Genomic DNA, 26,551 nt, shown 5'->3' with positions numbered 1-26,551 from the left:
TTTTGTTTCCTTTACTGCCTGCTCAATATAAAGATTGAATAACATCGGGGAGAGGCTGCAACCCTGTCTCACTCCTTTCCCAACCACTTCTTCCCTTTCATGCCCCTCAACTCTTATGACTGCCATCTGGTTTCTGTACATATTGTAAATAGTCTTTCGCTCCCAGTATTTTACCCCTGCCACCTTCAGAATTTGAAAGAGAGTATTCCAGTCAACACTGTCAAAGGCTTTCTCTAAGTCTAGAAATGCTAGAAACGTACGTTTTCCTTTTCTTAATCTTTCTTCTAAGGTAAGTCGTAAGGTCAGTATTGCCTCACATGTTCCAACATTTCCACGAAATCCAAACTGATCCTCCCCAAGGTCCACATCTACCAGTTTTTCCATTCGTCTGTAAAGAATTCGCGTTAGTATTTTGCAGCTGTGACCTATTAAACTGATGGTTCGGTAATTTTCACAACTGTCAGCACCTGCTTTCTTTGGGATTGGAATTATTATATTCTTCTTGAAGTCTGAGGGTATTTCGCCTGTCTCATACATCTTGCTCACCGGCTGGTAGAGTTTTGTCATGACTGGCTCTCCCAAGGCCGTCAGTAGTTCTAATGGAATGTTGTCTACTCCGGGGGCCTTGTTTCCACTCAGGTCTTTCAGTGCTCTGTCAAACTCTTCACACAGTATCTTATCTCCCATTTCGCCTTCATCTACATCCTCTTACATTTCCATAATATTGTCCTCAAGTACATCGTCCTTGTATAAGCCTTCTATATACTCCTTCCACCTTTCTGCCTTCCCTTCTTTGCTTAGAACGGGGTTGCCATCTGAGCTCTTGATATTCTTACACGTGGTTTTCTTCTCTCCAAAGGTCTCTTTAATTTTCCTGTAGGCTGTATCTATCTTACCCCTAGTGAGATAAGCTTCTACATCCTTACATTTGTCCTCTAGCCATCCCTGCTTAGCCATTTTGCACTTCCTGTCGATCTCATTTTTGAGACGTTTGTATTCCTTTTTGCCTGCTTCATTTACTGCATTTTTATATTTTCTCCTTTCATCAATTAAATTCAATATTTCTTCTGTTACCCAAGGATTTCTAGCAGCCCTCGTCTTTTTACCTACTTTATCCTCTGCTGCCTTCACTATTTCATCCCTCAGAGCTACCCATTCTTCTTCTACTGTGTTTCTTTCCCCATTCCTGTCACTTGTTCCCTTATGCTCTCCTTGAAACTCTGTACAACCTCTGGTTCTTTCAGCTTATCCAGATCCCATGTCCTTAAATTCCCACCTTTTTGCAGTTTCTTCAGTTTTAACCTACAGATCATAACCAATAGATTGTGGTCAGTCCACATCTGCCCCTGGAAATGTCCTACAATTTAAAACCTGATTCCTAAATCTCTGCCTTACCATTATATAATCTATCTGATACCTTTTAGTATCTCCAGGATTCTTCCATGTATACAACCTTCTTTTATGATCTTGAACCAAGTGTTAGCTATGATTAAGTTATACTCTGTGCAAAATTCTACCAGACGGCTTCCTCTTTCATTTCTTAGCCCCAATCCATAATCACCTGCTATGTTTCCTTCTCTCCCTTTTCCTACTGACGAATTCCAGTCACCCATGACTATTAAATTTTCATCTCCCTTCACTACTTGAATAATTTCTTTTATCTCATCATACATTTCATCAATTTCTTCATCATCTCCAGAGCTAGTTGGCATATAAACTTGTCCTACTGTAGTAGGCAAGGGCTTTGTGCCTGTCTTGGCCACAATAATGCGTTCACTATGCTGTTTGTAGTAGCTTACCCACACTCCTATTTTTTTATTCATTATGAAACCTACTCCTGCATTACCCCTATTTGATTTTGTATTTATAACCCTGTATTCACCTGACCAAAAGTCTTGTTCCTCCTGCCACCAAACTTCACTAATTCCCAATATATCTAACTTTAACCTATCCTTTTCCCTTTTTAAATTTTGTAACCTACCTGCCCGATTAAGGGATCTGACATTCCACGGTCCGATCCGTAGAACGCCAGTTTTCTTTCTCCTGATAACGACGTCCTCCTGAGTAGTCCCCGCCTGGAGATCCGAATGCGGGACTATTTTACCTCCGGAATATTTTACCCAAGAAGATGCCATCATCATTTAATCATACAGTAAAGCTGCATGTCCTCGGGAAAAATTACGGCTGTACTTTCCCCTTGCTTTCAGCCATTCACAGTACCAGCACAGCAAGGCCGTTTTGGTTAATGTTGCAAGGCCAGATCAGTCAATCATCCAGACTGTTGCCCCTGCAACTACTGAAAAGGCTGCTGCCCCTCTTCAGGAACCACATGTTTGTCTGGCCTCTCAACAGATACCCCTCCGTTGTGGTTGCACCTACACTACAGCCATCTGTATCGCTGAGGCACGCAAGCCTCCCCACCAATGGCAAGGTCCATGGTTCATGGGTGGGAAAATCAACATGGATTCTGAAAAACAGAGCTCTTCTGAAACTAAGCTCTCCCTGATTCTCTATGAGAGTGCCATAGCTAATGGTGTCAAGGTCAATGGCATGTTTCTTTACTTATAGAAGGCACTGTCGTTTAACAAATAAAATATGAGCTTGCCAAGGACTGGACCATTTGTATGATTAGATTCATAACTTTCTAGCAGATAGAACTCATCATGTCATACTCAATGGGACAAAATCAGCAGATGTAAAAGTAACTGTGGGAGTACCCCAGTTGCATGTTATAGGATTGTTAGTGTTTACAATATATGTAAATAATGCGGTGGATAACATAGGAAGTTCAGTGTGGCTGTTCCTAAACAATGCTGATTTCTATAGAAAAAATTGTGACCCCAGAAGACAAGCAAAATGGAGGGAGAGCTGCAGTTGATTAACTGTTGTTGGAAGGATTGGCCATTGGCCCTGAATGGAATAAATGCAACATATTGCAGATAAGTAAGCAGAGTTCCATCACTGTCCTTTTATGTGATTTGTGTTGAATCACTGGAAACAGTAACAACTTTCAAATACCTGAGAGTAACTGCCTTGAGTTGCCTAAAGTGGAATGACAATATAAAAACTAACTGTAGGAAAATCAGGCAGAAATTTACTGTAAGAGTGTCTCTTCTAGCCTACCCAGTAACTTGTCCAAAGTACTACGGACTATCTGTGTTGTATTTTAGAACAGAGAACCTAAAACACACTTATTCTCTCAACATTCTTGATGAATGGTGTGAGGAATAGTATAAAATTCTTGTGATAACTATTCATTAGTTCTTTGTATTTGTTTTTAATATAACTTAGTTGATAAAAGACTAATGTTGGTACAACACTCTTTTAATTGTGTCTGCTCAGTTATACCACCAGTTTTTGTAGCCCTGATGAAATATTTCATTAGAGATATCTCTCAACTTTATTTTCTGACTGAAGGTCTTGGTGCTTTGAGAACTTGTCAAAATTTGTACTCCTCTTAATAACATTTTATCTCTAGCAAATAGAAGTAAAAAAAGTTTTTCTTTCCTTATATTATTGAGATATTCACAGCATAAACTTCCTATGATAAACATGTTGTATATTGAGCTAAACCCAAAATATTTTGTTATTTAAAGTATACATGAGCATAAATTAGTTTTAATTCTTTAAAATGCAAATAACATAAACAGATCTGGAAAAACAGGTCATTCTCACTGGCAAATCTTGCTTTAATAATTTATTCTGTGTGGTTTTCAGATGACCTGCCTGACAGAAACTGTGATAAGTGCACTCAGTGTTGTATAGACTATGATGGGTGGCTGCGCTTCCAGAGTGGACTGTACAAAGTAGTACGGGATCCACTGTTTGAGCTTCTCATTACTCTGTGCATCGTTCTGAACACCATGTTCCTCGCTATGGAACATCATGGTATGAGTGAGTCTGTTCGACAGGCCCTGGACATAGGCAATAAAGTAAGAGACATTAAAAAAAGCATCCATTTAAAGGTCCTGAATGTACCAACAAAGTTGCTAATTAACTTATAATTCATCAGCCTGTCAGCCTGCCTTAGCAATATGGCTATTAATAAAACAATTAAAAACAATTCTAAAGACGACTTCTCAGTCAAATGGATATGAAAACTAAGAAATTTGTCTAACCCAACAGTTTTAAAATTTCTATATTCCATCATTTTTTTATTTTTAAATGAGTAAAATGTGTGTACAAATAATAACAGGTTTTGTAACTAAATTATACATCTTACACAATTTACAGAATTTGGAAAAATCATGCAAACAAGGCACAAGAAATAAAATTTCATTGATATTCTGCATTTTGTGATGCAGAAATTGAAACCCTAACATTTTCTTTAATTTGTGTTGTTTTTTTTGGCTCTTGTTCTTTTCTTGCTCTGCTTGTGACTGCCAGTCTCTCTCTCTCTGTATGTCTCTTTCTCTGTTTCTTTTTATTCTTCATTTCAGATTGTATCTAATAATCCTGACTTATGGGCAGAAACACGTTTGATATCTGACTCCAACCATTAGACTTTTTTTTATGTTTGTCCTATACTGTTCAAACAGAGCGTTGGAATTGTATATGGGAGAGAGATCATATTTAATTATTTTTGTAAAGTCAACCAGATTGGAGACACTTTGCCTCTAATGTCACCATTGATGATAGGAACACAAATTTTGAAAAACTCAGAAACAGATAATTTATGCTGTACCAAAAGCAAATTCACTTGAGGAGTCTATAAAAGAATGAGACAGAATTGCAGACTAGTTCTTATCTTCAGGATGCAAAATTTTTAGTACTGGTAATAAATTATCCTAGTTTTTGAAACTATTACTTCCTTCCTCCCTCCCTCCCTCCCCAAGAAAGGATTAATAATTCCAAAAGCGAGGATAATTTCATGTATTTTTGTGTGCACCAACTATAGTAATAAAAGTATTGCCTCCTGAAATTTAGCTCATATGTTACATATTTTATGGGGGTACAATATAGCTTCATACAGTAGGTTCAAAGAAATAGCAATATAGGTAAGTCTTATTTCAGATTTTGACTTTCCATGTTGGCCAAACTATAAGTTGCACCTTTAATTTTGAGAGAATAAAATGGAAAAACTCAGAGGAGAAAAATTTGTTACATTATCAATTTACAAAAACTTTTCAGAATATATTCACTCTTAATCTCTTTTTGTCGTGTTGTAATGTAGATACATTAGACAAAAATGCCAGCCTTTTAATAGCAGTTTTCACTGATGTCACTGTTATCTCCACTACCTGTATTTGTTTCATCACAGTGATTATTCTCACCACTCTGCTGACAAAGCATCTTGTTCTCACTACTGTCCAGGGCAGTGGATACACAGCACTTCTTCGAATCCCTTGGCAGCAGAATGTAGTGATACTGTGTGCCCCATAGAGAGAATATACTCACTTGTAAGACTGACTGAGAGATGTTTAATCATGCCAGATGAAACAATTGCATTTTCCCCTTCTAAAAGCCAATCAAAAATGTATTTTTGGAGACATACCTTAAATGGCTTGTTACAGTGTCATCACACACCTACAGCTATGAAGACTAGATCTTTGTTAAATCCAGCAACTTTAAAGACATTCCACCCTACTTCTCATCCAGCCTTTTTCTTGGCAATGAATTGTTAAACCTGTAGGGAAATTTTCCTTGGCCAGAGTTTTCTGTTTCAGTGTAACAAGAAGGGTGGGGGAGGGGGGCAGAGGTTGCATATTTCTTCTCTCTGCAGTAACTGTTTACATCATGGTAATTTTTTGTTTTTCATTGACAGTTGGTCCAAGTGGGGAATTTTTTGCCCCTCTATAGTCCACTGTTGTATAGCTCAGCAAGTCCCAAAAGACGGGCATCTGTTTGGTGTTAACAGTAGCAATACTGGTGCTCTATTTCAAACTAAGGAATGAGTTCTAACATTGAAGTTTCCTTATACAGGTATTTTTAGGGTTGCAAAAATAAGCCAAACCCTAATTTTTCAACACACTGCTCTCTCACATTCATAAATACACCTTATTTGTGTGTGAGTACTTGCATGTAGAAGTTAAGAGGGTCATTTCTGCATTTGGATAATGTGCATCTGGAGATTGTCAAGTTTCTTGGGAAAAATCTTATGGCAGTCTGTGCTAATGAAGTACTTCGTCAGATAGAGAGACCGTTCCTACATGTAAACCTGCAGCACCAACCCATACTCTCACACATTTCTGTGTGTGCTATGTTTAAGGTCTTCACAGTTTCTAGTCCATTAATTGTTATTTATCTAAAACAACAGCTGATTCCTCAAACTGGGGTGCTATCAAGCACGGGGTCCCACAGGGTTCGGTCTTAGGTCCTTTACTGTTCTTGATATACATTAATGACTTACCATTCCACATTGATGAAGATGCAAAGTTAGTTCTTTTTGCTGATGATACAAGTATAGTAATAACATCCAAAAACCAAGAACTAAGTGATGTAATTGTAAATGATGTTTTTCACAAAATTATTAAGTGGTTCTCAGCAAACAGACTCTCTTTAAATTTTGATAAAACACAGTATATACAGTTCCGTACAGTAAATGGCACAACTCCAGTAATAAATATAGAATTTGAACAGAAGTCTGTAGCTAAGGTAGAATTTTCAAAATTTTTAGGTGTGTCCATTGATGAGAGGTTAAACTGGAAGCAACACATTGATGGTCTGCTGAAACGTCTGAGTTCAGCTACGTACGCTATTAGGGTCATTGCAAATTTTGGTGATAAGAATCTCAGTAAATTAGCTTACTATGCCTACTTTCATTCACTGCTTTCGTATGGCATCATATTCTGGGGTAATTTATCGTTGAGTAGAAAAGTGTTCATTGCACAAAAACGTGTAATCAGAATAATTTCTGGAGCCCACCCACGATCATCCTGCAGACATCTATTTAAGGATCTAGGGATCCTCACAGTAACCTCACAGTATATATATTCCCTTATGAAATTTGTTGATAATAATCCAACCCAATTCAAAAGTAATAGCAGTGTGCATACCTATAACACCAGGAGAAAGTATGATCTTCACTATGCAGGGTTAAATCTGACTTTGGCACAGAAAGGGGTAAATTATGCTGCCACAAAAGTCTTTGGGCACCTACCAAACAGCATCAAAAGCCTGACAGATAGCCAACTAACATTTAAAAATAAATTAAAAGAATTTCTAGATGACAACTCCTTCTACTCATTGGCTGAATTTTTAGATATAAACTAAGTACAAAAAAAAAAAAAAACAAAACAAAAAAAAAACACCTTAATCATTAGTGTCATGCAATATTTTGTGTAATGTAATTTCTTGTACAGACATCTTTTATTAACCTGACACGTTCCACATCATTATTAAGTGTCGTATTCATGATCTATGGAACAAGTATTAATCTAATCTAATCTAATCTGTCAAGAGTTAGGTATGCCGTCTTTCTCTTTGTATTGTGCAAAGTTTGGAGATAGGTCTCCAATGTGATCCAAGGCCACAAATTAAAGTTGTCCAAACCATACTTTAACCCTGTTTTATTATTAATGCTTTCTTCGCATAATGCAGCAAGATTGAAATTTTCATCATGATTTGATGATTTCCTTTCAACAAAAAAGATATCAACAATCAAATATAATTACCCTGTTACTTCATAAACAATGATTAATTTCCAAACAGTAGCAATATTGTTGCTCTATCTCAAACTATGAGAAATGGGTTCTAACATTGCAATTTCTATAATACAAAAATATAAAGGTATTTTTAGGGCTGCAAAAATAATACGCACCCTAATTTTTCAGCACACCAATCTCCTGGCTGCATAAATACACCTTATTTTTATGTGTGTACGTGGTTCATTGTGTGGGTTCCTGTGGTCATGTCCTAGTTCATAAACCATGGGCAACGTATGAATGGCCAAGTGAGTGGTCCCGACAGTCGGGATACCAGTTACTTTGGAATATGGCTGGGCATCTCGGACATACTCTGAGTCATGGTCATCTTTGTGCTCATACGGCAAAGACTACCAAACCCACCGGTTAGTTCCTCAGCTGTTAGGGGTAAAACCCAATGGGACTTGGGGCAAATAAGGCTAGCAACCTGCTTCCCTGGTACTTTAAATATGATGCTGGCAACAATCAGTGCAAAATGCCTCGGACCTTTGGAGGTGACGAAATCCCACGTCTAACTGACAAACCAGGGACTCCTAAGATACGACTTAGCAAACAAATGGTAATGAAATGGGGAGCTATTAATATCAATGGGAGCTACTCTGGGAAGAAGGTAGAGCTGGCAGAGCCTGCAAGTATGACGGGGCTGGACGTTTTAGCTGTTAGTGACATTCGGGTAAGGGGTGAGAAAGAAGAGGAAGTGGGAGAATACAAGGTCTACCTGTCAGGAGTCAAAGCAGGAATACCACAATGGGGTGTAGGGCTTTACATCAAGAAAGAAATGGAACACAGCGTAGTTGCAATAAGGTATGTAAACGAACGACTGATGTGGATAGATTTGACAGTGGTTAGCAAGAAAATTAGGATTGTGTCAGTATATTCGCATTGTGAAGGGACAGATCAAGATAAGATGGATAGTTTTTATGAGGCACTCAGTGATGTAGTTGTTAGAGTAAAGGACAAGGACAGTGTTCTGCTCATGGGTGATTTTAATGCCAGGATTGGAAATCGAACAGAAGGGTATGAAAAGGTTATGGGTAAATTTGGAGAGGATATGGAGGCCAACAGGAACAGAAAACAACTCATGGATTTCTGTGCCAGTATGGGCTTAGTAATCACAAACTCCTTTTTTAAACATAAGAATATTCACCGGTATACTTGGGAAGGCAGGGGAACCAGATCTGTCATTGACAATATAATAACAGATTAGGAATTCAGGAAGGCTGTGAGGGACACACGTGTTTTCAGGGGATTCTTTGATGACACTGATCATTATTTAATCTGCAGTGAAATTGGGATTGTGAGGCCGAAAGTGTAGGAGGTCAGGTCCATATGTAGGAGGATATGAGTGGAGAAACTTCAGGATAAGGAAATCAGGCACAAGTACATAACAGCGATCTCAGAAAGGTACCAGTTAGGTGAATGTAGTCAATTACAGTCATTGGAAAAGGAATGGACAAGGTACAGGGACACAGTACTAGAAGTGGCTAAAGAATGTTTCAGAACAGTAGTGTGTAAAAGTAGGATGAAGCAAACAGCTTGGTGGAATGACACAGTCAAGGCAGCCTGTAAAAGGAAAAAGAAGGCCTATCAAAAATGGCTACATACTAGAACTCAGGTAGACAGAGAAAGTTATGTTGAAGAAAGAAACAAAGCCAAACAGATAATTGCAGCATCCAAGAAGAAATCTTGGGAAGACTCTGGAAACAGGTTGGAGACTATGGGTCAAGCTGCTGGAAAACCATTCTGGAGTGTAATTAGTAGTCTTCGAAAGGGAGGTAAGAAGGAAATGACAAGTATTTTGGACAGGTCAGGAAAACTGCTGCTGAATCCTGTGGATGCCTTGGGCAGATGGAGGGAATATTTTGAAGAGTTGCTCAACATAGGTGAAAATGCGATCGGTAATGTATCAGATTTCGAGGTAGAATGGGATAGGAATGATGATGGAAATAGGATCACATTTGAGGAAGTGGAGAAAATGGTCAGTAGATTGCAGTGCAAGAAAGCAGCTGGGGTGGATGAAATTAAGTCAGAACTCATCAAATACAGTGGAATGTCAGGTCTTAAATGGCTACACAGGATAATTGAAATGGCCTGGAAGTCAGGACAGGTTCCATCAGACTGGACAAAAGCAGTAATCACACCAATCTTTAAACATGGAAACAGAAAAGATTGTAGCAACTACAGAGGTATCTCTTAATCAGCGTTGTGGGTAAAATCTTCTCAGGTATTATTGAAAGGAAAGTGCGAGTATTAGTTGAGGACCAATGGGATGAAAATCACTGTGGGTTTAGGCCTCTTAGAGGTTGTCAGGACCAGATCTTTAGCTTATAGCAAATAATTGAGAAGTGTTATGAGTGGAACAGGGAATTGTATCTATGCTTTATAGATCTAGAAAAGGCATATGACCAGGTTCCTAGGAGGAAGTTATTGTCTGTTCTACAAGATTATGGAATAGGAGGCAAACTTTTGCAAGCAATTAAAGGTCTTTACATGGATAGTCAGGCAGCAGTTAGAGTTGACGGTAAATTGAGTTCATGGTTCAGAGTAGTTTCAGGAGTAAGACAAGGCTGCAACCTGTCTCCACTGTTGTTCATATTATTTATGGATCATATGTTGAAAACAATAGCCTGGTTGGGTGACATTAAGATATGTGAACACAAAATAAGCAGTCTTGCATATGCGGATGACTTAGTTGTGATGGCAAATTCGATTGAAACTTTGCAAAGTAATATTTCAGAGCTAGATCAGAAATCTAAAGACTATGGTATGAAGATTGGCATCTCCAAAACGAAAGTAATGTCAGTGGGAAAGAAATATAAACGGATTGAGTGCCAAATAGGAGGAACAAAGTTAGAACAGGTGGATGGTTTCAAGTACTTAGGATGCATATTCTCACAGGATGGCAACATAGTGAAGGAACTGGAAGCGAGGTGTAGCTAAGCTAATGCAGTGAGCGTTCAGCTACGATCTACTCTCTTCTGCAAGAAGGAAGTCAGTGCCAAGACTAAGTTATCTGTGCACCGTTCAATCTTTCGACCAACTTTGTTGTATGGGAGCGAAAGCTGGGTGGATTCAGGTTACCTTATCAACAAGGTTGAGGTTATGGATATGAAAGTAGCTAGGATGATTGCAGGTACTAGTAGATGGGAACAATGGCAGGAGGGTGTCCACAATGAGGAAATCAAATAAAAACTGGGAATGAACTCTATAGATGTAGCAGTCAGGGTGAACAGGCTTAGATGGTGGGGTCATGTTACACGCATGGGAGAAGCAAGGTTACCCGAGAGTCTCATGGGTTCAGCAGTAGAGGGTAGGAGGAGTCGGGGCAGATCAAGGAGAAGGTACCTGGATTCAATTAAGAATGATTTTGAAGTAATAGGTTTAATGTCAGAAGAGGCACCAATGTTAGCACTGAATAGGGTATCATGGAGGACTTTTGTAAGGGGGGCTATGCTCCAGACTGAACGCTGAAAGGCATAATCAGTCTTAAATGATGATGATGATGATGATGATACTTGCCATGTACGTATAATGTAGGACTGAAAACTGGATTTTCTGCTTTAGTCATCACTTTAGTATTAGGCTTTGCAAGCACACCTTTTGGCTCAATTCTAATTCTCAGTTGTTCTGTGTACCCTGCCACACCCTAAACTTGTATGCGCAGAGGTTTTCTTTCCATGGGAATAGCACCATGGCAAAAGAACAGAGGCAGAGGTCTTTTTATTATGTAGTGTTGCTGTTATTATGGGAGAATTTCTGTGTGTAAATACTATGCATATAGGAGAGAATATTAGATTACACTGAGAACTGCATTGGACCAGGAGGCTTGTTTAATTAGTCTAATGGTAAAGTGATGACTGCTGGTGAAAAGCAAGAAATCCAAGTTTGGGTTCTGCTCCTGGCACTGTTTTTGAAGTATTGCATCAGATACATTACTAACAGTATCTGTGCTGTTGCACATTGCAGTTCCATGATTGTGTGACCAATTAAACAAGGATAAGAGAACAAATATAATGTACAAAAAGATGCTAATAGAATATACTTTCTTCTATGGACTGTAGGGCTGCTTCTACTTATAAAGCTTGTGTGGTAAATAATTACATTTGGGCTTGTTTTTGTTCTTACACCATTAGATACACGAGTTGAATTTGGCCACATGATAAGATATTGTAGTGCCTTCTCATTTACCAAAGTATTACTATTCACTTGTGGTATTTTGTTTCAGGGTATAATACAGATTATTTTGACTTAGTATAGATTTAGAAAATAAGTCACACTTGATTTCATCTTCCCAGCTGTTTATTGTGAGTTAGATGTATTGTAGTTACATATATTTCTATCATTTGTTTGTTAATACTGCAGAGACCCAAAATTTTGCTACTAAATTTTGATGAACTCTGGAATCAGTCCTTCATTCTATAGGACATACTTTGTAATGAACCTGAGAGAATACAGTTTGCTGCTGGAATAGTCTTTGGCTCAGACTCCTGGCTTTTGTGACAATACTCTTAACAACTGAATCATGCTCATATAGCTCAGAACATAATGCCACTGTGCACAAAAGACAAGATACTTAAGAAAAAGCTACTGCCATTGTGGTGTGTCCATTCTATAGCAGAAACATTGTGGTCTTTTTAGAAGGGAATCTGAGGCATATGGTACCAGAGTCTTTTCTTATACAAAACATGCAGATGTTACATTTACTGAAGTTATCTCAGTGCAAATATTTGCTATGTGCATTGGCTGTGTATTTACCTGCGATGATTTATATGTTGTGACATTGTAAACATATTAAAAAATCTACTCACCAAGCAGTGGCGGAACACACACATAAAAGATTGTCATAATTGGCAAGCTTTCAGAGCCAGGAGCTCTTTCTTCAGGCAAAAGGGTTTAAGGGGAAGGAAGTAGTAACTACTTGCTTCTCTCCATTTTAGTTTTCTACATCTTTCATTGTCTTTCCCATCTATTCTTCACCGCCCCACTCTCACCTCTGTTACGTAGAATGCACTTAGCTTTTCACTCCTATTAACTCATGCATGATGTTTAAGCAGTAATCTCTGTCCGCATATTACCATTTCTTCCACCTTTAAGATCAAAGGTTTTCAAATCTTGCCCGATGCAGTCCCCAACAATCAGTCTTTCCTTCTCATCCCATACGGCAAGTCTCCCCTGACCTGCAGTTCTTTCCTGAAATCTTCCCCTTTTCCGAGCCCTCTCCAGTCCTTTTCCTTCACCCTTCTTCCTTCCCCTTCAACCCTTTTGCCTGAAGAAGGAGCCACTGGCTCTGAAAGCTTGCCAATTACAATACTCTTTTATGTGTGTGTTCTGCTGCTGATTAGTGAGTAGATTTTTTTTCTAGACAATTAAATAATGTTGTCAATAATTGATTGTTTTTGTTATGTAAACATATTAAGATACACAAATTTCTGATGCTGTTGTGTTCTTTCCAAGAAATAAGCATTTACCTCAATGGTATAACAGGATCAGGACAAATGTAATAAAGTTATTATGTCTCCATGGCCTGTATAACTGGTAGTAATATGCTTCAGAGTTATCCAGAATTGTGAATTGCCAAGAATGGCAACTCAGAACAGCCAGGAAAGATACTTGATAGGAAAGTAAGGAAGGGTATAATAAACTTACAAAATCCAACCAGTGATTAACAGTCCACTGAAGTAACTCAGTTGTCCAGAAATTAGCAAGTAATAGATGCATGTGGTGACATACGAGATTTAAGAGGTGATAAAAGTTAAAGAAAAAAGCATGTAAATATCTGTGAAATAATAAGACAGATATTTAATAACTAAGATAAATGTGTCACACTTTGTTTAAATGTCATCTGACTAATTTTTTATGTATGACAAGACATTTAAAGGCATCGTATTAGCAAACTTTACAATGAGAGATAAATATATCTATAAAATCATAAAATTAATACCATACTTTAAAACAGCATATATTACATAAAGATCTGATTTTTTATTGTAAAAATAACTTCCAATATTTCCTTCATAACTGCTTCAGTGGTCTCATTTATTTTCAGTAGCAAAAAGCACAATTTTTAGTGTGCAAGATGAAGGGAGGAGGAATGTTACTTTTGTTTTTTGTAGCTCTACTAACTTTCTGTTTAAAGAACCAGTTTGAATTTCTGAAAAGAATTACTGTATCACAATAGTGTGTCCACATCTTATGTGCATGTGATTAGCAACAAATGGGCTTTTATTTAATGAGCCTGCTGACAGAATCTAATGAAAACATATAATACTTGAGACAGAGTTCTTTATGAAAATGCTGCCTACATATACTATCTAAACTTCAGCAAAGATAAATAATACAAGTCAATTTGGAAAGTTGAATAACAGTCAGCCAGCAGGGTAACTGGCCATTTGATGTTTATAAAAGTCTGAATTATTTGTTAATTTAGGGCATTGTTTGAATTTAATATGCCTGGTGTGTTTGGTAATAATCTGTGTCTGAAATTACATTTGTATGATTTTTTCAGGTCTTCACTTCAATTTTTACGTTGGAATGCTTCCTTAAACTGCTAGCACTTAGCAAAGAATTTTTTGCTTGTGGATGGAATATTTTTGATCTTATCATCGTCACAGCAAGTTTACTGGATCTTGCTTTTGAGCTGGTAGATGGACTGTCAGTCTTGAGAGGTCTGAGGCTGGTATGGATTTCTTGAAACTTTAATGAACCTTTGTACAATTCAATAGGAGGTCTCTGCCATTAGCAACAGCATATATTACATAAAGATCTGATTTTTTATTGTAAAAATAGATTCCAATATTTCCTTCATAACTGCTTCAGTGGTCTCATTTCTTCCTACTCATTTCTTTCTATTCCCAATTGAAAGAATGCTAAGTTTAAAAAAAGGCTGAGGGGTATAGCTTTTTTTTTTTTTTTACCGTCTTGCCATTTATCAGGTAGGCATTTTTCCATAATTAGTTTTTCTAATCACTGTTTTATTTGCCTTACCATATTTAATGGCCACATTGAAATATTTGGGAAAGTAACCCAAATCCCAGCTGCTTCAAAAGCATATTGATACAGTTTCACAAAGTATTCCCAGCGAAGTTGAACAGTAGAAAAGCTAGGCTCAAATAATGACAGTATTATCAACAGGAAGATTGCTTCTTGCCATACAGTAGAAATGTTTAGTCACACACAGGCAAATTCAGAAGAGCTTACTTGTTTAGCAGACTTTTTGTGGTGCCTGTCGGCAACTCAACATTTCCACTATATGGTGAGTACCAATCTATCTTTTTCATAATATTGTCATTATCCCAGTCAAGTTTGGTGCACTAGCACTTGCACTCAAGTATGTACTCAAATAATTGAGTGAAAGTTCCAAATATCTCGCTCTGAGAGGTTTCTTGTGAATGCTTTGTAGAAAAATACATATTGCTGATAAAGAATCCAAGGAAATTCCCATTCTAATTGTTTATTCTAAAGATCTTTCTGAATTGGAGAATTAGTCCCTGTATAGATTATGGTATTCTAATCATCCAATAACATCTCATAAGTGTTGTTTCACGAAACAAACAAACAAAAGACAAAAAACATTAAACACAAATTTACATTTATGAAGCAAAATGTAGAAATAAATATCCCACCAAGAAAGCTATCATCATATATTGTTTTATCCATGTTGGATCTTGTGAACTCTGTGGTGAATGACACAACCAGCCACAAATACTTTTTAAATGTTTTACTTTACTGCTATAATTGGTTTCAGGCTAGTGTGTCCCTCTTCATATGACTAATATTTTTCATTACACAGATGTTTTAATTAACACATGTCATCTGCACCCCACCCCTCCCCACTAAATACTCAAATATTCTTGTGCAGTGTGGAGCAGATGATGTAGTGTTGATCAAAACATCTATGTAATGAAAAATATTAGCCATCTGAAGATTGGAAAGGTTGTGGCACTAAAATAAAACATTTAAAAAGTATTTGTGCCTGGTTCTGTCATTCACCACCTCCCTCATATAGCCATCCCTCAAATAAAAATGTCAGGATGTTACATCCTCATTTTTGCAGCTTCCTTCCTTCCTTTTCGGTGCCCCTTACCCAGCCAGTGCAGGACTTAGGACTAATGTTGGGCTTCTCTAGTTTTGTGGAGAACCAACCATACCCTTATATAGGCTAGTGTTATTGTGGGGTTGCCACTCCCAAAGACATTTTAAAGCTACTGCCATCCCCCCACCCCCAACCTCACCCCCCCACCCCCCATCTGGGAAGAAATCAGTGTACTGCAACTGTTTGCCTTTAGTGTATCCTCTTGGGTAAATGTGACATCATTTTTCAAAGTGTTAGACATCGTGTAACTGAGCAGTATGTGGGAACCAGCCTGGTATTTATGTATGTGGATGTGAAAAAACCTAAAAACCACATCCAGGCTGGCAGGTAGGTGCTTTAACACGCTCGGCTATCATGGCGAGTTCTTTTTCTTTGTGCGAATTAAACCACCCAAATTTTGCCCAAAAAAATCATTATTGTGATGTCAATTTGGTTCACATTGTACTTTCACACCATAATTGATTTCTTTCACTTTTGTGGAAAAAAACTATCTGGGTCGCAAACTCCTCCACAAATGCTTTTTAGTTTACTGCCTTGTCACCTCCCTGCCCACTTCCCCACTTCCTTATGAACTGGTGCATTATGTCAGAAAAACAGGCTTTCACAAAGTCCTACATTTCGCTGCTTCTACTGGATTCTTTTAAAAACCTTAAGAATATGTACTCCTTAATACTAATCTGATCGTTAATGTCATACCTTCTTCAAGGGCAACTGTGTCAATGTACCCAGCAGAGAAAGAGCATGCTTTCACTTTTGCTTGTGTTCCTTTCTCTATTCTCTTTGCTGAATAGGTATCACTGGGGAAGATTCATACACATGGCTTTATCTGGATACATAACAAGTAAAGGAACTAGCTTGAAATCCATGTTACAGGAGGACTCAGTAATTGTTTAAATAAATACTGCTTCTCTGAAATCATTGATTAGTCATATCACAGCAAATGGCATTATTATTTTCATTACCATTTAGTTTGAGTACATGAGAACTTTCGATTGAATTGTATTTTAATTGTACCAGGGGCGCAGTTCGTCAGCCTAAAACACTTGTGCTATTCTGCAGAGTGGTACTGTTGTAGCTACGTACGTTGTTCTTTTCCCATATCTATAATTTGTTTCTCTACTAGTAAGTTATCAGTTTCAAGTGTTTATAATATAATTTTAACATAAAGGTTATGTCTGACTATATTGAATCATAATCACAGTTCATCGTCCATTTCCAACATGCATCTTACATTTACAACACTCAATTTTGCACCAGAAAATGTTCAGATAACATTCTCACCCTACCACTTATGAGGTGAAAGTCTTTAAATAACACACTGTGTATTTGCACTTATATTTCACTGTGGCAGACAGGAAATATTACAATACCATTTATCAAATCACAGGTGTAAGAACTAGAACTAACTATGTGTTAGACTGTGACATGTGGCATGACAGTATCCCAACAAGCCACCTTCCTCAATTTTGACCTCCACCTCAAAGATGACTGTGTCAGTACTTATGTTCACATCAAACCTACCAACCAGCAGCAGTACCTGCACTTGGACAGCAGCTACCCATTCCATACCAAGAAGCCCCTTCCATTCATCCTAGCCACCTATGCTCATTGCATCTGTAGTGACAAGTGATCCTCTCAAAATATACTGAGGGTCTCACTGAGGCCTTCACAGGTTGTATCCCATGTCTTGTCTTTCCGTTCACCCACCATCACCAAAATCTCACCATCTGACCATCTGGCCGCAGAGGAGCATTCCCCTCATGACTTAGTACCTCCCAAGACTGGAGCAGCTGAATCTCTTTCCCCACCAGGCTTTCAACTACCTCTTGTTGTGCCCTGAAATGAGGAATGTCCTACCAACTATTCTTTCCACCTCCCCAACATAGTATTTCACCAGCTACCGAACGTACACAATATCCTGATCCATCCCTACACAACCCCTACTCCCAACCCCTTGCTTCATGGTTCGTATCCCTGTAACAGATCTAGATGCAAGACCCATCTGATATATCCTCCCACCACCACCACCACCACCACCACCACTGCCACCGCCACCTACTCCAGTCTGCTCACAAGCATCAAAGGCAGGGCTGTCTGTGAAACCAGTCATGTGATCTACAAGCTAAGCTGCAACCACTGTGTTGCATTTTATGTGACATGACAGCCAACAGCCTATCTGTCCGCATGAATGGCCGTCAACAAACTGTGGCCAAGAAACAGCTGGATCACCCCGTTGCTTAGCATTCCACCCAAAACAAAGTTATTCATTTCAATGAGTGCTTGACAGCCTGGGCCACCTGGATCCTTCCCACCAAAGCAGCTTTTTTGAGCTGCACAGGTGGTAACTCTCTCTCTCTCTGCAGTATATCCTATGTTCCTGTAAACATCCTGGACTCAGCGGTTGTTAGTTATTGTCCTTACCCTTTCACCCATATAGCCCATTCCCCATTCCTATTCTACACTACACAACCCTCAATTCCACGAGTACACTCAGTCTCTTTACATCTCTCATTTTCCACTACCACCCACAACCCCATGCCCCCCTCCCCCTCCCGGCCTCTACCTAACCTCCTAACTGCCCCACCCTGCCCCACCCTGCCCACATTGTCCATCTACGCTCTCACAAGCAGCATTTTCTCATCCACCACACCTACTCTGCTATCCCTCCCCCTCCCCGCTCCAGCCTCCTCCTTACCCCCGCCACCCAATTGCTTCTCCCATCACGTGCTACTACTTGCAGTCTGTCCTCAGCAGCCAGAGACTGTGATTATTTGTGTGTGAGTTGTGTTTGCATGAGTGTCTTGTCTATTTCTGATGCATGCCTTGTTTGCTGAAAGCTCACTTTCTGACACTCTTTTTGTTGTGCCTATCTGCGACTCATCATCTCCGCTATACAGGATTGTTGCTATTAGCAGCTATCCTGTTCGTAATATTGTTACATTCCATCCTAGATTTTCCATTGTTTAACATACAACATACTGCACACAAACAACAATACTGCTGCCACAACAGAATTACAGAATCAAATATGTGACACTGGTAATGGTACATCAAAATTTTGTGTTATTGAGGAAATTAGTATTAGTTATTGAACTAGAGGCTTGACAAAGCTTGAAAGTTTTCTTTTAGTTCGTGCAGTAACTGAAGTACTCAACAGAAATCTGTCCAGCATTCTGAAAGAAAGCATTCCAGAAGGTCAGATGATTTCAATAACATTATTTAAAAAATGAAATTTATGTTACAAATGGTAGACATTTGGGACATTTCACTGCCCCCCATACAGTCTTTGAGGACTCCAGGAAAATTTGTTAAACATAGAGACTGTGTTGGAAAAATGGGGTTGGTTGGGTACAATGCCAATGCTGAACTGTCTTTTCTTGAGTTAAATGGTACATTTCTCACCCATTACAAATCTTGTCAATATGAATCATATAGATATCTGCTAAAATACCAAAATCAATGAACTGAACAGTGTATTAGTTCACATTCAAACACATTTTGTAAAAAGTGATCCTGTAATCCTCTTTTTTGGTTATTCTTATCGTTGATAATAGAATATCACGTAGGGCACAAATGTACAGACCTATCCTCATTTATAATGTATGTACATTTTTGTAACTTACATTAAATTAGACTGGATTATGCTGTTTTGTGTCTTTCTTTAAAATATAATTAGGAACCAGGAACTGGCAGTGGATCCACTATACGAGGGGTGTTTGAAAAGTCCATGCAAAAATAAAAACTACTTACGTGTTTGGGGCAAACCTTTGTTATTTTTCAACATAGTCTCCTTTTAGACTTATATACTTCATCCAACACCGATATAATTTGTTGATCCTTGCTTCATCCAACACCGATATAATTTGTTGATCCCTTCTGGATAATAGGAATTGTCCAAGCCTGCAAAATAGCTATTAGTTGCTGTAATCACCTCCTCGTTTGAATAAAATCTTTGTCCCACCAGCCATATCTTCAAATTGGGGAAGAAATAGTAGTCTGAGGGAGCCAAGTATGGAGAACAGGGGGGATGTGAAATGAGTTGGAATCATATTTCTAATCATTTTGTGATCACACCTGCTGAGGTGTGTTCTGGTGCATTGTTGTGATGGAAAAGGACTTTTTTGCTATCCAATTACCGGTGTTTTTCTTGCAACTTGGTTTCCAAAAAGTCCAATAATGATGAATAATATGCACCTGTAATAGTTTTACCCTTTTCCAGATAGTCAATGACGATTATCCCTTGCGAACCCCAAAAGACAATTGTGATAACCTTTCGGCCAAAGGAATGGTCTTCGCCTTTGTTGGTGCAGATTCTGCCTTGGTAAGCCATTGTTCAGATTGTTCTTTGGTCTCAGGAGTATAGTAATGTATCCACAGTGATGAAACGACACTTAAAGTCCTGCGGATTCTTCCTGAACAGCTGCAAACCATCCTTGCAACACTTCACATGATTCCGTTTTTGGTCAAGCGTGAGAAATTGTGGAGCCCATAATCTGGATAGCTTTCTCATATCCAAATGTTTATGCAAAATATTATGTACCCATTCATTTGAGATGCCCACAGTACTAGCAATCTCACGCACCTTAACTCTTCTGTCACAATATCATTGATTTTATCAATGATTTCTTGAGTTGTAACCTCCACAGGGCATCCAGAATGTTCAGCTTCACTTGTGCACATATGGCCACTCCGAAAATTTTGAAACCACTTCTAAACCATTGTAGTTGAAGGGACAGTGTCACTGTAATGTTTATCAAGCTTCTCTTTAGTCTCCTGAGGCGTTTTGCTTTTCATAAAGTAATGTTTAATCACCACACAAAATTCTTTTTCGTTCATTTTTTGACAATCACTCGTCTTCGTTGATTCACACAAATGCCAAACACAAAGAAATACACCAATATAGCTGAAACTTGGTGTGCGTTCTTTCCAAAGATGCTACTAACTAAACATGACCTCGATACGTGCCGGTGGTTCCATGCCTAGGACTTTGCATGGACTTTTCAAATGCCCCTTGTATGTAGTGTCACCTGAGACATCATCCTCCACTTTCAGTGACTGCCCAGTGTAAATAATATTATACAGCTGTAAGATATCATGCATTAAAATCAGATATTGTTTTCTGCCAAAAGTATACACATTTCTCATAGGTTTTTTTACGCTTGTTTCAGTTACGGGTACTAAAACTTGCACAGTCATGGACAACTATGAAGGTGCTACTGAGCATTATTATATCAACCATTGGTGCTCTAGGAAACTTAACATTTGTGTTAGTGATTGTAATATACATTTTTGCTGTTATTGGTATGCAACTTTTTGCCAAAGACTATACAAAGGAGAGATTTCATCCAGATCCTGTGCCAAGGTGAGCTACATGCATTAAATTACTAATGAAGTATATTTAATATTCCATATTGTTGTACTACACAAAACATTTAATTTAAGGATGCTGTAGATTTTAGTTGAAATGTAATGAATTATTATGATTATTTAACATTCTGAAATTAAATGAAATAATCACTCACACACACACACAGATATATATATATATTAAAAACAAAGATTCCAAGACTTACCAAGCGGGAAAGCGCCGGTAGATAGGCACAATAAATAAAACACACACACAGAATTTCATTCATTATGCCTATCTACCGCCCGCTTGGTAAGTCTTGGAATCTTTGTTTTTAATATATTTTTCCCATGTGAAATTTTTGGGAAACATTCCACGTGGGAAAAATACATCTAAAAACAAAGATGATGTGACTTACCAAACAGAAGCGCTGGCAGGTCGATAGATTGATAGATACAAAAACAAACACAAACATACACACAAAATTCAAGCTTTCGCAACCAACAGTTGCTTCATCAGGAAAGAGGGAAGGAGAGAGAAAGATGAAAGAATGTGGGTTTTTAGGGAGAGGGTAAGGAGTCATTCCAATCCTGGGAGCAGAAAGACTTACCTTAGGGGGAAAAAAAGACAGGTATACACTCACGCACACACACACATATCCATCCGCACGTACACTTGGTGTGTGTGTGTGTGTGTGTGTGTGTGTGTGTGTGTGTGTGTGTGTGTGTGTGTGTGTGTGTGTGTGTGTGTGTGTAATGCTTTGAAATATGGTTTGTGGAAACAGCAGCAGTTGAAAGCACTATAACAAAATTTTAATTACAAACAGTCATGAATGCATGCAATAATTTAGTAATTTTTGTAAAAATAAATTATCAAATGTGGTTAAGACTGTTTTCTTATTAAAATCTTTTACATTTGGTTTTGTTCACAATGAACTAGATGGTTTTTTCTATTTTTATTCCCTCTTTCGTCTCTTCACCTCCCTCCTCTCTTTCTCTCCGTTTTCTTCACTCCTCTTCTTCTCTCTCCTACTATCTTGTAGTGCCTCTTTGTAGAAATTATTGAGCTTTCTTTTATTGTCTCATGCTTACTAAACATTCATGTCCACACAACAGCCCTGTAAATAGATGTCTAATTCAACTTTAAATCATGTGCCTCTTCTGTCAAAACTTACTGATACTGATTAGTATTATTGAGATTGTACCAGTTGGGATTATCTTAAGTGTTTATCTCCAAAGATCAGCTGAACACTCTCATAATTCTTAAACTGAACTGCATCTGACATTGTCTCTCCCATTGTTACTTCAGAGAGACACTCCTATAGTCCTGTTAAAATTACTTTACCATTGACATTTGTCAACATTGTTGTCATATCATCTGTCACTTGGTTAAAGGCAACATGAAAGCATGGTGAGTCACTTCACAAGTGTTGAAGTGTCATTCTTGTAACACAGAGCAGTGTTGGTAGTGGGTGCTGTTAGATATAGTCAGAATGCAAGACACTCTGTTCGCAGCTGATTCTCAGTGACCAGGGACTGAACAGTGGCAGACAACACATTTTGTAGTCCTGAATTTAGACTCTGGTCATAACCTAAGCACAACATTGTGATGTGCAATGTATCTGAGAAAACATCAGTTAAAAACTTGCAGCAGAACTATTAATTCCACTCGTTTCATTCACGGTGATAAAAGCTGACCTCTACCAGCAAACTAAAGACAGAAAAATTTCATTTTCAGCATTAAAAGTGAACTGTAACATCCACTTTTGTCATTTACCTCTGACTGGCTACACAAGCTGACACAATCTCAATCGATGAGCAGTCCTGGTTGCAACTCAAGGCAATGCAGGCTGATTCCAAACAGAAAAAGAATTATAGGAAGAAAACACAAGAGCAAATAAAAAAGTCATTATGATGATAAAAATGATGGAGCAAAAGATTAAAAATATAAAAAACCCATTTAAACCAGGTAATTGATAATAGTGCTGATGACGACGACGACGACGATGATGATGATGATGATGAGGGTGGTGATGATGATAATAAGTCATTTTGATAAACATTTACAAATAAAAAATTATTTCACATTAAAAAAAATCGAATCCACAACCTTCTGCACATCAGGACCATAACTTAACCACTGCACTACAGCAGCACTTCTTGTTATGATATTATAGTTATTCTTCTGTAGGACCAGTGGCAATGCTGAATTGGTTCTTCAAATAGTTTGACCTCATTCAATGTAGTTTGAAGCTTATTGACTGTAGGCCAATCTCTGTGATGATAATAATTGAATATATGAAACTGAATTATGTCCTCTGTGAAAGGAATCTGTAAAGTTTGGATAGTGCTGTGTGTGAAATGTGCATATGTCATTGTCATCATTTGTGTGTGTGTGTGTGTGTGTGTGTGTGTGTGTGTGTTTGTGTGTTTTTGAGATGTCTGATCAAATGTGAAACAAAAGTATCAGACATATGACTCACAATCCAACAAGGGATCCAACATATCAAGAAAAGATGCCAGACAAGGAACTGGAAGTGAATAGACTGTTTGCCTTGACTGTTTGGTAGTGGCGAACAGTTTGGGCATGACGCTGATTGCTCTGATTGGAGGGAGACAGCTCTGACATGCCAAGTGTCAAGTCATTATAATCAAACTATAGTCACCTATGATTCATAACGAAATTTAGTGTGCTTCTTTTTTCTAATGCAGTATGAGCAATACTGCTGTTAAAAACTAGAGAGCAATTGTGTGGCCTTTTCCAAATATTGAATTAGTTATACAATATTAAATTAACTGTACATATATAGTGTGTAATAAGATGTAGTTTTTTTCTGTGTTTTTAATATGGGAACTTTAGATCAAATTTTACTTTATAAAAGCTGTAGATCCTCCTGGTTACCCATAATTGGGCTTTCAAGCATTCTAAAGTGCGCCTATTTGGTCTAGTATGGTATATACCATCTACAAATATTTCTAATACCAGTTTTCTTGTACAGAACTTTGACTAATCCCATTTAAAAACTGGTGTGCATTTTCTTTCAATCAATTTCATCAAGAATCCTTTCGAATAACTGCCTAGGTTTGAAGCATATTGTTTCTAGTATCAACTGCCATTGGATGAAATGACCATCCCTAGAAGTGAATTTTTCTCACCTAAAATCTATTCAAGAGTAAAAATTGTGATGTGCCTGTTCCAAAGCTGAAAACATCCACTTAAACTTAACTATTGATCTTACGTGGCTGGCACATGCAGTGAAACAAAGGAAGTTCATGAAGTCTACTTAATAACTCTAACCAACCTCTCCCGATGTTTCATTACATTATGGTTGCTTATTACAATTACCATTCACAAAAAACAGTGACAAAACACTTAATAAAACTGATACCTTTAAGCATGAACAGTGTTTTTTACAGAAATTATTCAAAACTATTTTTTATTAACCATTTTCAACATGTAACACTGTCATCTTCAGATATTCAAAACAATTTTTGGCTGTACATCATTTTCCATTGTGCATTCATTACTCATTCCATGTTAACATCTTAATGGAATACATATTGCACATTTCACAGAGGTTTATCAAAAATAAATTTACAAACATGTTTGTCACAAGTAAAAATATACACAACTATAATTCATCTTGTGGAACTTGGCATGCCTGCATATGTAGCACTCCTTTGATGTTTATCAGTTGTTAAAATCAACAATATATAGTAAAAGGGCAGATTTATGCCAATGTTTTCATATACATGACGAGTAAAGCATATCTTGAAACCTTGTTACTCGAAATACATAGTGCAACAGGATCAGTCAGTTGCAGCATTTACTTCAGGTAACACACTTGCTTTGGCTCATGTCCAGTTTCTTGGATAAAGAATAAATCTAACATTTGCATCTCACTGTATCTTCAAATCTTATTGCAATAAACTGCTGCAGTCATTTACTCTAAACAAGTGCCAAAATTTCATGACAGATTAAAGCTTGTGCCAGAATGAATGTTCTCACTGCCTGACTCATAGCTTTTATCTGCCAGTTTTTTCCTGTTAACTTTCCAAACCCACTCTCCTACTGCATAACAATGTGAAAGTATTTTTATTTTGTAATCAGAAATCCACTGCATATTTATCAGTTATTTTCTGTAATTATTTGCAATGTCTGTCCATTGACAAAATAAAATAATCATAACAATAAAAATATTAATAAGTATCCATAAGAATTTCCCATGTATAATTGATTGTTGTGTTAATCTTTCTGATTAATGTGGGGAAGTGTATTTTTGATAACTTTTCCAGTAAAAAATCATTGTGAAAATGTTTTTAATTTCTCTTAATTTCAGATGGAACTTCACAGATTTCTTCCATTCTTTTATGATGATATTTAGAATTTTATGTGGAGAATGGATTGAGCCACTGTGGGACTGCATGAGAGCAGAGAGTGAGGAGGTAATTTTGATATAGAATGAGTGAAAGTAGCTACATTTTAATTTATCATACATGTTTCACACTTTCATCAGTTTATTGTCCATCTCTGAGTGCTTTTTATGCTAGAAAGCATGTAAAATCTTTCATTCTATAGTTACTTCCATGCAAATCTCATTATAATTAAATGGAAGGTAGTTTTTCTGTTGTGAAATGTGATTTATTTACATACTATACATTTAATCTTACTTCAATTGTGGTTCAGAAAACATGTCAAAATGTGCAGTATAATTAATTTGTGTGCTATTACAGTTAATGAGATTGATATGTATTTTAAAATTGGTTAATTTATTTATTTAGTGAGAATGAGTACTTGGGTTTACAAATAAAATAAGACTTATGATAGAGGACATCCTTCTTAAATTGAGTAGTGGAATTGCTATAGTAGAGTATCATGCAGCCTTTCCTCTGAATTTTCTTGTCTTGTAGATTGTTGTAAATTTTCTTTCCCATATATTAGGGAGCCAGAGCATATAATTGTAACAGCTATAAGGAGGCATAAAAGTATCTTTACCTGAATGCTTTTCATTGAATGTAACACACATGAACCACAGAAGATTATCTCTCAATGAAAAAAATCAGTGTTTTAAAATATGACATAATTGGCTAGATAAAAATTTACTTGGCAAGCAGCAGCAGAAGAAAATTCATGTGAAAGATAGAGAAATGTGCAAGCTTTTGGAGCCAGTGGCTGTTTCTTCTGGCAGAAGAATTGAAGAGGAAGGAAGAGAGATGAGGGAGGACTGGTGAGGTTTAGGAAATGGCGAGAGTTGCAGAAAAGTCGCCCAGAACATGGGTGAGGGGAGTCTTACTGGACGAGATGAGAAGGAAAGACTGATTGTTGATAGCTGCACCAAATGAAATTTGGAAACATGAGAACTTAAAGGTGGAAGAGAGAGTGATAAGCAAGATAGAGATTACTGATAAAACATCATGCAATAGTTATAAGAGTGAAAGATGTTAGACAAATAGGAGTGGGTGGGGAAGG

At 37.6% G+C, this 26,551-nt stretch overlaps 1 protein-coding gene across 1 annotated transcript in view; it reads left to right on the top strand.

The window, feature by feature from the left end:
- Window positions 1-26,551, top strand: part of LOC126273220 (sodium channel protein 60E-like) — a 295,045-nt gene that overhangs the window by 109,934 nt on the left and 158,560 nt on the right. The window contains exons 11-14 of the mRNA XM_049976764.1: window positions 3,718-3,932; window positions 14,149-14,319; window positions 20,904-21,097; window positions 25,422-25,527. Of these exons, the coding sequence (XP_049832721.1) occupies window positions 3,718-3,932; window positions 14,149-14,319; window positions 20,904-21,097; window positions 25,422-25,527 (686 nt within the window). The remainder of the gene's footprint in view (window positions 1-3,717; window positions 3,933-14,148; window positions 14,320-20,903; window positions 21,098-25,421; window positions 25,528-26,551) is intronic.

This window comes from Schistocerca gregaria, chromosome 5 (assembly GCF_023897955.1).
Source record: "Schistocerca gregaria isolate iqSchGreg1 chromosome 5, iqSchGreg1.2, whole genome shotgun sequence".
NCBI lineage: Eukaryota > Metazoa > Arthropoda > Insecta > Orthoptera > Acrididae > Schistocerca > Schistocerca gregaria.
The sequence above is the reverse complement of the archived record's forward strand: the minus strand, read 5'-3'. Positions and strand labels throughout refer to the sequence as shown.